Raw genomic sequence first — 14731 nt, forward strand, 5'->3', positions numbered from 1 at the left:
GCTGATCGCAATTGACAGTTGGTGACCACTACTGTACATGAATGAGCTACATTTGTCTCTGTTGCCAGAGAATGGGTGCGGTGGATGAAGCTGCATCGAACATGTCTGTCTTCAAGGCCCTAGAGCAGCAGTTCCCAGCCTACTGCTGAGGTCAGGGGTGGGCAAACTTTTTGGGCCTAGGGCCACATCGGGTACAGAAATTGCATGGAGGACCAGGTAGGGAAGGCTGGGGGAGGCTATGCCTCCCCAAACAGTGAGGCGTGGCCTGGCCCCTGCCCCCATCCAGCCCGCTGGAACCCCCCACCATCCAACACCCCCCCACCCCCGCTCTCTGTCCCTTGACCATCCCCCCAGGTCGCCTGTCCCTGATCCAATGCCCCCTACCCCCTACCCCCTGACCACCCCGAGGACCCCTGCCCCTATCCAATCTCCCCTGCTCCCCACCCCCTTGGGCCCCCCCATCCAACCCTCTCTGCTCTCCCTGCCCCACATTACCTGTGGGGTGGGGGAAAGTGGGGGCTCAGTCCTTTCTCCATGTGTTTCTCCTGCTCGTTTGGCTACTCTCCCTGGCAGTCGCGTAGGGCTCACTCCCTGTCAGGGCTTGGCTGCTGGGGGTAGAGGGGGGCCCTGGCTTGCTCTGCTCCGTCCCCTCCCACCTGCCCGGAACCGCCCCTGACTGACCGCCATGGAGCACCAGGTCTGGCAGCGCTATAGCCGTGCCGCCCAGCCGGAGCTGCAACCACGCTGCCCAGGCACTGGGGGAACTGTGACTGGGAGGGAGGGGAGGGGCCAGGGGCTAGCCTCCGCCCCGCTCACCACGCTGCAGGGCTGGCTCCTCTGCAAGCCTGTCCTGACCCTGCTCCCTGGCAGGAGCTCAGGGGCCAGAAGGAAGGGTCCTGCGGGCCGAATGTGGTCCGTAGTTTGCCCCCCTCTGGATACACTGCCAGATGGGAATGTGAATTGGTCCTGTGAGCCAGACCCAGCCCATGGCTGGACACTATTGTGCTTGTTCATGCCCACACAGCACTTGTTTCAGTTCTCCACCCCACCCCTTATCTGCTGCTTTTCTCTACAACAAGTTAAACTTCACTGTCTCTAAAAATAGTTTTGGGGCAGCAACGTTTGGAGACCCTGCTTTATACCTTCTGAATTGCAAAGGGATCCCGCTGTTCATTGTCCAGGTACTTTTCTAAGTTAAAGAAGGTGTTGTAGAATACGTGAGCCATTCTGCATTTCTTCAAGTCTCGCAGCGTCACCCTTCCTGCAGAAAGAGCACGCGTTATTTTAGTAGCACATTCTTAATTAGTGAGTGGTAGGACCCATTTAGCACAGGTCTTTTCTAATTTAGGATAATACCACTAGAGTCTGTGTTTTTTCATGCTGCCAATGCCCATTTATTAGCCAAGCAAATAGATCTGTGTCTAGCTTGGACCAAGGATGAGGAGGCATCTCATCTGGCTTCCGTGGTTGTTTTGCATTCTGCTTCCTATATGCAGATTTCACACAGCATTCATGCCTGTCTAAAAGAGCACGTCTTGGACTGTGTTCTTACGTTACTCAATAGCCAGACAGGTGCTATGTAATAAATGGTTAGTACTACAGTCCTCATACTGCATGACACACTGGCCATTGTAGAGCATGCCAGCATGTGCAACAACTTAATTTCATTGGTCCTAATATGGTTTTATGATTAGAGGTATCTGGGTTCTTCCAGTAGAATTATTGCCTCAGGCTGTTGTAAGATTGGGCTATTTTTGCGTTTCCTGTGGGCGCTTATCAGATAGTGTCAGTAATGGGTAGTACTTGAGTCATATTTATTGGCAAGCTATTGCTGCAAACAGCTCCTTACCAGGCCTATATTTTCCATTTACTGACTTTTGCAATTCCAGGATAATTTGCTGAAGTTCAGATGGTGCTTTGTAGTCTGGTTTTTGTGCTATGGCTTCCTACAGGTTCTACCTTCACCAATTTTTGCTCATACAGATACTCATGAAACTCATCCCAACCAAAAACAATGGCCAGCATTGCTTTTTCAATCTAAGCACAGTTCTGCTGTGTTTCAGTCAGTGCTTTAGAAACACGTGTTGCTGGGCAATCATCTTGCAGAAGGACATTATCCAGTCCCCTTAATGTATGTGGCTTCTGCACTGCTGTTTGGTGTAAGGTTCTTTTCTTTGGCATGGTCCAAAACGTTACACATTGTTCCTCTCATTGTGTTGATTAAAATCAGGAGATCATCATGGTTACCTCATCCAGATCCCTCCATTGCAGGACAAGCTGCTGAGGGAAACCTGAACAGAAGCTACTTCAACTGTAAAGATTATTTGAAGGTGTAGTTTTGCAGTGAACCTCTCAATACAGGCTATACTTTGATCTCCATCTTAACCTACAACAGAGCTTTTTAATTCACCCTCCATCCCGCCGTTAAGCAAGACTGAATCTAAATAATATTTGAAATATATATTACAACCACCAGATAATCCATCATTTAATTGGATGGGGGGGGAGGGGGGAATTCTCCATTACTTGAAATCTTTAAATGAAGATTAAATGCCTCTTTCTAAAAGAGAGAACATCCAGCTGAGCTAGAGTCCAGGAGCCTGGTGACATGTCATGGCCCATGCAATGCAGGAAGTCAGATTTGATGATCATAATGTTCCCTTCAGGCCATAAAACCTATGAACTCAAGAATTTACACCAGGTCTTGGATTGTAGTGCTGTACCTAAACTTTCTCTTGGGGTGTGTTTTTGCTCATCACCCAGGCCTACAGTAGCACAAGTCATCCATGAGGTCAGCAAGTTAACCCATTTGCTAATGGGTTAATGGAGATCGGTAGGGAGCTAGTGAAGGCCAGTTCACCACCTACAGCGCTTAGCAAATGGGTTAAACTGCTTCTGTTGAACTCATGGCTGACTTTTCCATGCCTCCCAGAGAGAGGTTTTGCACACAGGCAATTTGTGAGACTTTTTAGCTAGGCTAAGGAAAAGGAGAGCTTACTCACCTCATACAGTAACTGGAATTGTTTGAGATGTTTTGTCTCTATGGGTGCTCCATGTTAGGTGGCTGCAGACCAGTTTGCCTTTTATTGGAAACTTTTCTTCAGCTGTGTCTGCAGGTCTAGACCAAGGGTCTGTAGGGTGGGGCAGACCTGCTGCCAGTCAAGTTCCTTCTCAACAATGATGTACAAAAGTACTCTGAGGTGGAGGGGAAAGAAGGCGGGTAGTGGAGCACCCAGAGAAGGACGTATCTTGAAGAACTCCAGTTACTGTACAAAGTTAGTTACCTCCCCTTCTTTGTGTTTTTGCTCCTATGTGTGCTCCACGTTAGGTGACTCTGAAGCAGTATCTTGATTACGGAGAAGAGTGCTGAGGAGATGAGTTCAGAGAACAGCCTCACCTAAGACTGTATTTGAGCTGGAGATATGAATGACATGGAAAAGTGTGCACAGAAGACCAAGTGGCAGCTTTACAAATGTCTGTAATGGGTATGTTTTTTAAGCAGTACTACTGAAATGGCTTTAGCTCTGGTGGAATGGGCCAGTGCCCTGGGATGAGGGTGCACACCAGAAGCCTTGTAACATGCTAGGATGCATCCTGAGACCCATTTTAGATAGTCAGTGTGTATGGAGAGAGAAAATCCCTTCATTCTTTTGTCTGTCTCTCAGAGATGGGGGCTAGAAATTGGTCCTTCTGGTCCTGTGGCAGATGGTCAATAAATTATGCAAATTTGGTGTAATTGGTGTAATAGTACTTTGTCAACAAGGCGCGATAGTTGGTGACACTGAACTGTCTTGCAGCCAAGAAATAGCTCTTGCTGCCAAGAAGATCAACGCACTTGAGCTCTTTATCATGAGAAGCTGATCTTGCCTGGTGGTGTCCACTCCTTTCATTGACCAGATGTCAACCACAAGAAATGGGTGGTGGGGTAAGAAGAAAGGATGTTCAGAGCCCTTGGCCGGAACATAGTATTTTTTGTGAGCCCTGTTGCACCTGGGTGGGATGGTGACAGGTGTCACCAGGCCATAACATCTGGCAGACAAGAGGGTGTCATGAATAGACAGCATTAGTGTGCCTCGAGATGTGGTGTGGAGAGTATCCACCAGAGAGAGTTAGAGCTCTTGTATCTCTTCCAGGGTAATCTATAGTCTTGGCCACCCGCTTCATCACATCCTGGAACAATCTAAAATAATCCACATAGGATGGTGGAGGGGGCATAACTGCTTCATACAGAAATGATGAGGATTATTTGTTGGATGGAGGTACTTCCTCCTCTGCTCTTAACTCCTGGTCCTCCTCGAAGTCTCCCTGAGGATGTTTGGGATGCTTCATAGCGAAGGGGCTCCCTAGGTACAGAAGGCTGCTCCTGCTCATGGGTCCTTGTATCTTAGGGCATTGCTGTCGAACTGGAGAAGGCCCAAGGATTCCAGAAAGCCCATTGTGGTTGGGGTATGGAAAGGGAGTGGGACTCCAAGCATGCTCCTGCAAAGGCTGGCGGGGCTAGTTTCCAGAACATCATCACCAGGGTACACTGCCAGGGAGGGAGGCTGGAAAGAGAAGGTGGCTGAATCTTGGATGGAGATGTCCTATTCTGAAGATGTACCAACCCCCCCGTCCAATAGACAGGCTAGGGATGTCGGTACCGGCATCTGAGTAGGTGCTGGTATCCGAGTCAGTACCAGTGGCCGAGCTTTTGTGGGAGGATGCACCGATACTGACTGGTAGGTTGTACAGGCGGATAGATTAATACTTACAGAGACATCCTCCCCATACTTCTTAGCCCTGGTCTACACTACAAGTTTAGGTCGAATTTAGCAGCGTTAGATCGATTTAACCCTGCACACATCCACACGACGAAGCCATTTTTGTTGACTTAAAGGGCTCTTAAAATCTATTTCTGTGCTCCTCCCCGACGAGGGGATTAGCGCTGAAATCAACATCGCCGGGTCGAATTTGGGGTAGTGTGGACGCAATTCAACGGTATTGGCCTCCGGGAGCTATCCCAGAGTGCTCCATTGTGACTGCTCTGGACAGCACTTTGAACTCAGATGCACTAGCCAGGTACACAGGAAAAGCATCAGGAACTTTTTAATTTCATTTCCTGTTTGGCCAGCATGGCGAACACAGCAGCACAGGTGACCATGCAGTCCCCCCAGAATCATAGAGCGTAGAATGTTTCTACGCTCCCCCTATCATCTCCGTCCCTGAGGTTATCACAGATTAGAAGGTGAAAAAAACGCACTCGCGATGACATGTTTTCTGAGCTCATGCAGTCTTCCTGCACTGATAGGGCACAGCTTAATGCATGGAGGCATTCAGTGGCAGAGGCCAGGAAAGAACTGCTGTGTTTGCTTAACAGCAAAAGTATCATAGATTCATAGTTACTAAGGTCAGAAGGGACCATCATGATCATCTAGTCTGACCTCCTGCACAACGCAGGCCACAGAATCTCACCTACCCACTCCTGCGAAAAACCTCTCACTTATGTCTGAGCTATTGAAGTCCTCAAATCATGGTTTAAAGACTTCAAGGAGCAGAGAATCCTCCAGCAAGTGACCCTACCCCATGCTACAGAGGAAGGCGAAAAACCTCCAGGGCCTCTTCCAATCTGCCCTGGAGGAAAATTCCTTCCCGACCCCAAATATGGCGATCAGCTAAATCCTGAGCATATGGGCAAGATTCACCAGCCAGATACCCAGGAAAGAATTTTCTGTAGTAACTCAGATCCTACCCCATCTAACATCCCATCACAGGCCATTTGGCCTATTTACCATGAATATTTAAAGATCAATTAATTACCAAAATCATGTTATCCCATCATACCATCTCCTCCATAAACTTATCGAGTTTAATCTTAAAGCCAGATAGGTATTTTGCCCCCACTGCTTCCCTTGGAAGGCTATTCCAAAACTTCACTCTTCTGATGGTTAGAAACCTTCGTCTAGTTTCATGCCTCACTAGTGATCCTGCCTGAGCCAGGTCACTGCGTCACATGCACTCTACGCTGTGGCAGCCTTGGGCGGGGGCATGACCACTTTGTGAAGAGGAAGGTTGTAGTGTAGTGGTTGTCACATTCACCTAACATGTGAAAGGTCCCTGGTTCGAAACAGGTCACTGTTCCTTTTTCTGACTCCCCTCCTGCATTTTTAGTCTTAGAACAGACCACACTGTGAAATTTTACTTTGAATTATATCAATTATGAGTTAAATAATATGGAAGCTCTAAGTTATAGTCCCGGGTTCCTTACCCTTTCAGCTGCTCTGATAAATTCACATTTTTGTTAGGGGCGGGAGAAAATTTTCATGAAGCCTTTTATAGGGACTAAATGCTATCTAGGACTCTGAAATAATCTTAATGTGGCCCATAGAGTGCAATCCTTCATTCTGGATTTGTCATTCCACAAGTTGAACTGCTCCTTACTATTGTCCAGGCTTCAAGAGCCATGGGAGCAAGGGGTAGGCTGGGGTAGGTGTGATCGCGTGGTGCTGCCGGCTGGGAGAGCAGCCTGAGGCAGAAGCCTCCAGCTCGCATGATATTCCAGGCAGGACTGAATCTCCATGAGACGAAACTTAAAGAAGAGAATGACCTGGAGTCACTCCCATTCGGTGCTCTAAGAGGAGAATAGCCATGTCTGTCCAGGCACCCCTGATCAACCTCACCGAGGTCTGCCAGGAGCACCCAGAGACGTTCAACAGCTATCAGTCCTACTGCACTGTCTGCTGCGAAGGCAAGGAGCTGCTGCTGTGTAGCAATGCAGTACCGCGTCTGCCAGCAGCACCCAGGAGACGTACGGTGACAGTGAGCTGAGCGGGCTCCATGCTTGCTGTGGTATGGCAAGCATGGCAGCGGGCTGAGCGGGGCCGGCGGCCGGGACCCCGGCTGGCAGGAGCCGGCGGCCGGAGCCCCAGACCGGCAGTGGCCTGAGCTGCTCAGCCCGCTGCTGGTCTGGGGCTCCGTCTGCCAGCCCCACTCAGCCCGCTGCCTGTCTGGGGTTCTGATCATCCAGGCGGGCAGCGGGCTGAGCGGGGTTGGAGGACGGGACCCCGGAAAAAAGGCACGAAATGATTGTCTGCCATTGCTTTCACGGAGGGAGGGAGGGGGGCCTGACGACATGTACCCAAAACCACCCGCAACAAAGTTTTTGCCCCAACAGGCATTGGGAGCTTAACCCAGAATTCCAATGGGCAGCGGAGACTGCAGAAACTGTGGGATAGCTACCCACAGTGCACCGCTCTGTATGTCAACGCTAGCCATGGTAGTGAGGACGCACTCCTCACCTTGGTACCACTTGACTCACCAGGGCACTCCGCCGACTTAATGCGCTTAGTGTGGACATACGCAATCAGCTGTATAAAATCAAATTCTAGAAATCGACATCTATAAAATCAACCTAATTTCATAGTGTAGATATACCCAATTAGTAGAGGGGATTCATGCTCCTCTGTCACACAGAGGTCTTTGTGAGACGAAAGAGGATAGAACCGGTGATCCAGGGCAGTAGTCCTTGAGTCAAGTGGTACCAGAGAGACCACATGGATGTGTGGTCCACATGCTCCTTATGGCTATTTCCCACAGAGGATGCCAAAGTTGGGGCCAGTGCTTTGAGGAGTCCCTGTGTTCGGAGGGCTCTAAAGCTACAGAGGCCAGTGCTGAGTGGGGTTGCTTGCCAAGAGACTTCTCGGTATGTGAGGTGCTTGGTAGACCTTTCTGATGGAGCCAGAAGAAGTAGAAGCCTCAGCAGAACCCGGAGGCGGATGTGAGATCTTCTTAGTACCTGGTCTCTGGGGTGAATTTCCCTGTGCTTAGACTGGTTATCAGGAGACTGAGATCTCTTCTGCTTAGAATGTCTGGAGGCTTCAGAAGTTGTCCCTTGGTCTTTGATCGCTGGAACTGAAGTTGTCACCGGAGCACTGAGAGGCTGAGGCCTATGTATGGGGGGAATCAGACCCCATGGTCTCAGGGAACACTCCATAAGGAACAGTTTAAGTCTGTCCTCCTTCAGCTTCTTTGATCTGCTCTTTAATCTGAAGCAAACCTTACAGTTTGACGGGACATGGAACTCTCTGAGGCAGTAGAGGCAGCTGGAATGCCCTTTGCTGAGGGGGAAAGACCTGTGAAAGGTCTGGAAGGGTTTGAAGCCCAGGGTTTTGGGCACAACCTGCAGAAGGGAGGCTATGGGCAAAAAGGCCGAGGGTAGCATAGGCCCTACCACTGCCAATGAAGAAAAGGAAGGGGTGGAGCCCAAGGCAGTTCCAGGCAGTGCCATGTCTGAGTGGTGACAGAGTGAGACTGTGCAGGCAGTGTGCACCACATGCAGAGCTCATAGCTCAGCTCTGCACAGGCCCTTTGTGTGGGTGAGGATAGTGCCAGAAGAGCCTGTGGGTGGGGGATGGCACTAGTGCTGCATAGTAGCCCAGAATGGCTCCACAGGTGCCCTCCAGCCTGGCTGGGGCGATCCCCTCTCTGTAGAGCCAGGAGCACAGGTCCTGCCCAGAACCTGGCCTTTGGCAGGAGCTGTAGACACTCAACCACCAGGCCTGACTCATTTAGTACAAAGCTTATGAAATGTCAGCATTGCCCTTCTACCTCTCCTACCTAATGGACTATTTCATTGCAGGGTTAATGGGCTGCCATACTACTCTCAGCAGTGTCAGAGGAGAATTTCTGTTGGGCAAAGTGGTTTTTTTGCTCTCTCTATTATGTGTTTGCCCTAATCTATGATACATGGAATGGTATGACATGAGCAGGCTGTGGCCTATCTCTCCTCCTTGTTATAAATCAGAAATTAAAATAGTAGTGGCGTTAATCTAGCAAGAATTAGTCACCATAAACCCCTTACTCCTTGGGGCTTGATTGTTACTACTTGTGCAGGGATGTGCAAGCAACCTCCTCCTCCCCCATGTCCAACCACTTAGCATGGACATGGGCCACATAGGCGTAGTGGAGAGAGAACCCAAATGAGCTCTTAAAATAAAAACAGAGTGAGCATAGGTGGGAACTTGGCCTCACTAAACACCTCCAACAGGCTGGGGTTTACAGCAGCTCTTACCATCCCCATCTGGCTTCACCAGGTCGAGCATTTGGCACAGTAAGTCATGGAATGGCAATGGCTCAATGCCCATCGCTTCCATCCTCTCACACTGTTCCTCATAAAAATACTCCAGTTCATACATAGACAGCACACCATCTCCATCAGAATCCAGGCAGCGGAACCAGTATTCGATACTAAGGAAGAAGAAGAGAATTAGTCTTTTCATGTTGGCAGCAGTGCAGAAACCAGGAATATTATCTTATCCACCAGAGATCGGAGCAGTGCAAGGTCTTCTGGTCCTGTACCACATCCACCATGACTGACAGCTAGAATTGCCGAGTAAAAGCAGAGTCTGACAATACCCTCAATTACTCAAGGGTAGGAATTTCCCTATTCTACAACTGGCCTTCAGTGCTGATGATGGGAGGGGGCTGGAGCAGCTTCTAGGGGTTTGGGCAGCACTAACCAAGCACCAGTTAAAGTAACCTCTCTGTATAAGTCAGCTAGAGGCAGATCCTGCTGCTTCTGCCCTGAGCACTACAGGGGTCAGTTTACTCAGTAGCTTTGCTGTCTGCACAATGGAGAGGAAGCACAGTAACTGGTATTAATGAATGTACTTGGGCCTATGTTTCCCAGCAAAGGCCCAGTATTCTGTGTTTGCTGCGCCCTCGGGTATGGGAACTGCGCCCTCGTCGAAGGTGAGGTTGCCCAAACAGGCTAATTGGCTGCAGTTATCCCTACACTTAGGCTATTGAGTATCTCTGGGAAACCCCTGGCAGGAGCTAAAGCAGGCCTGGGATGTCTAAAATAGTTCCCTATGCTCTTTTATGCAAAAGGCAAAGCTCTCAAATAACTGCTGTGGCTTTAGCTATGGCCAGGCCAGGGGCAGGACTGATGGGACTCCAGTTTTCATTCTCCCTCACCAGTCACTGTCCTAAACAACTCAAGTGATTCTCTGTGAGTGGCAGGCCATTGGAGAGGGGAATGCAAGGAGAGGCTGTGTAGTATTCTCCCACACCCACTAGTTCACACATCTGCTAAGTAAATGGAATCAATGGACCACTGGATTGCAATTTTTGTCATGCTCCCCCCAGCCATTCACCACAGTACGTAATCCCAGTTCTGAAAGGCATGTCCCATACCCTCATTGATTCTATAACTGAGTCAGTACTAGGCAAGTATCTGGCAGGAGGGCAGTGGAGTGGCGGCAGTCAGGGGAACTGTTCTGTTCTAGCAGCATCCTACTGAGTCTCCCTCTTTGTTACCACCTCCTTCCCAGTCACCCAAGTCACTGATCTATACTAACAGTGCACAGATCACTGCAGGAAACACCTCTCTGATAAGCAGCATCCCTAAAAAATCAACATACTTCCGAACCCCAAAAGTCAGGGTCCTCTGCTCAGGAGAAAATCACTGAGACAGCAACAAAGTTCCTTAGATTAGGGCAGGTCTTTAACACCACGTTGACAATGTTCGCATAAGAATCTGGGATGGAGCTATGCCCCATTCTCAGCCTGTGCTTTCCTGCCACCACCTCTTCCCTGGGGTGTGGCAAGAACAGGAGCAGCACTCGATCCCGCGAAAGAGGCAGATGCATTATTGGACGAGGGTGTCTGGAACACACTGGTTGCCAAAGCCCTCAAGCTCATTCACTTCACAGCCAGAGGGATGGATTGTGGTTGGCAGCCCCCTGGGAGGGCAAAGTGGCCTCCTGCCAGGCACTGCTGCCACCAGCTGGATGCCGACCTGGCAGCAGAAGGCTGGCATCCAGAGCAAGCTGTGATCCTTATACGACATCAGGAGGGGGCTCTAGTGAGAGGGGCTTTCCTGGGGTGATACAGGCATGTAGGGGCTTGACAGTCATGTGGGGGAGCAAAATGGTTTGCTGGTGCCCAGGGCCTCCACCCCATCCTGCGCAGCGGCCTCCATGCCAGAGAGAGCTCTGCCTGCCTCCCTGCAACTTGGGGGCTCCCTGATGGCTGGAGGCCCCATGCCTGCTGGCAGCGTTTGCACATAGTCCTCCATGCAAGCAAGGTGAGGAAGGGCCCTGGTGACAAAAGTGAAACAGGAGGCACTGAATGGGGCAGCTGGGGGTGAAACCCACAGCCACTTGGGCCTAAACCTTGCCAGGGGTGGGGCGGGCCCTTCGGTAGGTAGTTGGGAGCATCCACTGCTGTTATGGCTCAGGTAGCGGCCTTCCCTTACCCTTGGAGGGGTGCTAGAACATAAGTCATGCTGAGGCCAGCAGCAGGGCCTGCCTGCTGGTGGTGGTGATGGCATGGAGCAAACAAATGAAAGCTTCTCCCACCTCCTCAGCCCTGCTCCCTGCATGTATCCTTAGGCAAACATGGGACAAGGGACAGAGTGGAGTATGATGGGAAGTTTTGTGACCACCGATAAAATCCAGGGGCTAGAGAAAAGGTTACTTTAAAAGCAAAGTTTGTTTTTTATCTGGTTTTCCACTGGCAAAGGCAAGTTATCTGTGCAGGGTGATCCAGTAAGTCAATGCCTCACCTCCCACTGCAAGCCAGGCTCATCCTGGTTCACAGGCCTTTGCACTAACTAGCAGGTCCCAGTCTCCTGTAATCCCATGAGCTTTCTGCATGTGTCTCTCCACACCCTTCCTAGAAGTCCTACCTTGTAGGGCTCCTTTTGTCTTCCTCAGCAATGAGGAGCCACACAAAATCTGCATAGCTCAGCCGTCCCTCCTTCTGTGCTTCGTTGCCTCTGAAAGACCCAAAGCACCTTCTAAATTATAACATGAACACACAGCCAAAAGCACACTCAAAACACCTTCTGGGGAGCGAGTTGGGAATTTTCATACACCTGGAAAACACCCATGCTTGTTCTTTTAGGCCAGAAGGAGTGTGTTAGTATTGGTCGGCCCCTCCCATACTGAACTTGCTCAGGAAGGAGAAGTGCTCCTGAAAGCAGATACCGCATTCGCAGCCCTACTGTCACTGCAAAGATGAAGTTGCTTTTGAAGTACTCCCCACCCCCACAAACAGTTAGGAGCTTTTATTTTAAAGGAGCTTTTGCAATTGTGCCCTCCAGCTGCCTGACACTGTCACTGCTGTAGGACTAGGACACACATACATACATGAAGTGTACGCACCTGTCCCCTCTCCTGTGGCCCACAGCGATGCGTTTGGGAACTGTGCTAATTTGACAGGGTTTTATTTATTTTTAAAATCACCCACCGGTCCCTCTCTTCCTTTTCAGACTGGCCCTAGCCTGTGACGGAAACGCGAGCACCTTGCCCTCTCAGTGGGATGGGGAATGTATGAGAATACCTTGCATTTCTACTTAAGGCTGACAGGATTCCTGTTCTAGTTTTTGCTTCCTTCCAGTTCTCCATTTAATTCTCCAGCCAGGGTGCTATACCTTACCTCACCACTGCTCCACTGAATATCCTCTCAATAATCCTGGTTGATAAAGCTGGAAATGAAGAAAATGAAGCATCAATACATAGGCACAGTTAGCCTCATGGTCTATCAGAGCTGTGTGTGTGTGTGGTCAATCTGTATGAAGTCATTATCCCACAGCTAAAAGGACAGGCAACAAACACGGCCTGCATGGCCATTTTAGTACAGCCCAAACTTTAATAGCTTTGCAAACAGTAGCAATTAACCTTCCAAGTCTCTCTCACTCTCTGTCACTTCCTGTGCCTAGCCTGGCAACAAAACTATTGTCCCCCTAGAATGTGGCAGCTCCAGATTATCCAGCTATAAGACCTTGGAAACATGTCCTATTAGTGCTAATAGCGCCACTGGGACTTGTCCCATGATCAAGGGCTGCCAGAGTGGGGTGAGCACTTGTGGCATGAGGGCACGAAGGATAGCTCAGCATGTTTAGCTCAACAAAAGAAACTCAGCGTCTTTACCACTATGGTGGAACACTGAAACGCTGCACCCCCATAACGAGAGCTGGGTGAATACTGGTGTTTTTGGTTTGCTGGCAATGCTGAATAATTGGAAAAATATTTCATTTTGGGTGGAAATTTTCAGTGAAACGAAAATTTCAGCTGGGTCAAAACACACTATGCAGTTGAGCCATTTCTAAAACATGTCAATTTTTGTCAGTTCAATGAAACACTTCAGTGAACTCGACATAAATTTGCAAATAGGGTTGGGTCACCTGAAACTACATTCTTCCCCCAGCAAATTCATTATTTGCTGAAAAAAAGATCACCGAGCTCCAGGCACAGCCATGCCAGGGACTGGCTGTCTCTCCCCACTGTCCTGCCACAATTTAACAGTAGCGGCTGTCGGGATTTACCAGGTTACTGTGATTATTTTTACACTTACTGCAGAACACTTTCTAGCACATAGTGAAGTACTTGCCTAAATAACTGGTCCTCACCTACAGCTCTCACAGTACGCCAGCACAGTCCATTAGGGGCAGTAGTATCCTATATTCACTTGGGGTGGCTTCAGCCCATGCAGAAGACTGCTGAAGGTCTAGCACCACTTAGACAGCCCAACTGTCTCTTGGCTACTGCCATAAGGTGGCAGGGCCTGAAAAGCAGGCTGGTTGCAGAGAGGAGTGCAGGCTGCAGCCTATGGGTAGCTGGTATAAGCGCTTTGGGGAGGCTAAGAAATGCTGGAGTTGGCACACCTCCCTTTGGAGGCACGCTGGCCCACCATCAGAAGCTCCCGAGAAGTATGTGTGTGGGACTTAGATTTTCAGAAAACCTTTGACAAGGTCCCTCACCAAAGGCTCTTAAGCAAAGTATGCTATCATGGGCTAAGAGGGAAGTTCCTTTCATGGATCAGTAACTGGTTAAAAGATAGGAAACAAAGGGTAGAAATAAATGGTCAGTTTTCAGAATGGAGAGAGGTAAATAGTGGTGTTCCCCAGAGGTCTGTACTGGGACAATTCCTATTCAACATATTCATATATGATCTCGAAAAAGGGGTAAACAGTGAGGTGGCAAATTTTTCAGACGATACAAAACTACTCAAGATAGTTAACTCCCAAGCAGACTGTGAAGACCTACAAAAGAATCTCACAAAACTGGGTGACTGGGCAACAGAATGGCAGATGAAATTCAATGTTGATAAATGCAAAATAATGCCCACTGGAAAACATAATCCCAACTATACATATAAAAATGATGGGGTCTAAATTAGCTGTTACCACTCAAGAAAGAGATCTTGGAATCATAGTGGATAGTTCTCTGAAAACATCCACTCAACATGCAGCTAGAGTCAAAAAAGCAAACAGAATGCTGGGAATGATTAAGAAAGGGATAGATAATGAAGAGAAAATATCATATTGCCTCTATATAACTCCATCTTGCATACTGCATGCAGATGTGGTCGCCTCATCTCAAAAACGATATATTGGAATTGGAAAAGGTTCTGAAAAGGGCAACAAAAATGATTAGGTAGGACTGGGACATTTCAGCTTGGAAAAGAGATGACTAAGGTGAGATATGATAGAGGTCAATAAAATAATGACTGGTGTGGAGAAAGTAAATAAGGAAGAACTAGGGGCCACCAAATGAAATTAATAGGCAGCAGGTTTAAAACAAACAAAAGGAAATATTTTTTCACACAATGCACAGTCAACTTGTGGAACTCTTGCCAGAGGATGTTGTGAAGGCCAAGACCATAACAGGGTTAAAAAAAGAACTAGATAAGTTCATGGAGGATAAGGCCAACAATGGCTATTAGCCAGGATGGGCAGGGATGGTGTACC

The 14731-nt window shown here is 48.9% G+C and overlaps 1 protein-coding gene across 4 annotated transcripts in view; it reads right to left on the reverse strand.

Moving 5' to 3' along the window:
* The window catches only part of PPP2R3A (protein phosphatase 2 regulatory subunit B''alpha), a 136684-nt gene that overhangs the window by 12227 nt on the left and 109726 nt on the right, over positions 1–14731 (reverse strand). For all 4 annotated transcript variants that reach the window (XM_074964081.1, XM_074964079.1, XM_074964082.1 and 1 more), the window contains 4 exons: positions 12418–12466; positions 11666–11755; positions 9047–9222; positions 1143–1261 (listed from right to left, as the gene is read on the reverse strand). In XM_074964081.1, the coding sequence (XP_074820182.1) occupies positions 1143–1261; positions 9047–9222; positions 11666–11755; positions 12418–12466 (434 nt within the window). The remainder of the gene's footprint in view (positions 1–1142; positions 1262–9046; positions 9223–11665; positions 11756–12417; positions 12467–14731) is intronic.

The sequence above is a fragment of the Natator depressus genome, chromosome 9 (assembly GCF_965152275.1).
Source record: "Natator depressus isolate rNatDep1 chromosome 9, rNatDep2.hap1, whole genome shotgun sequence".
Lineage (NCBI taxonomy): Eukaryota > Metazoa > Chordata > Testudines > Cheloniidae > Natator > Natator depressus.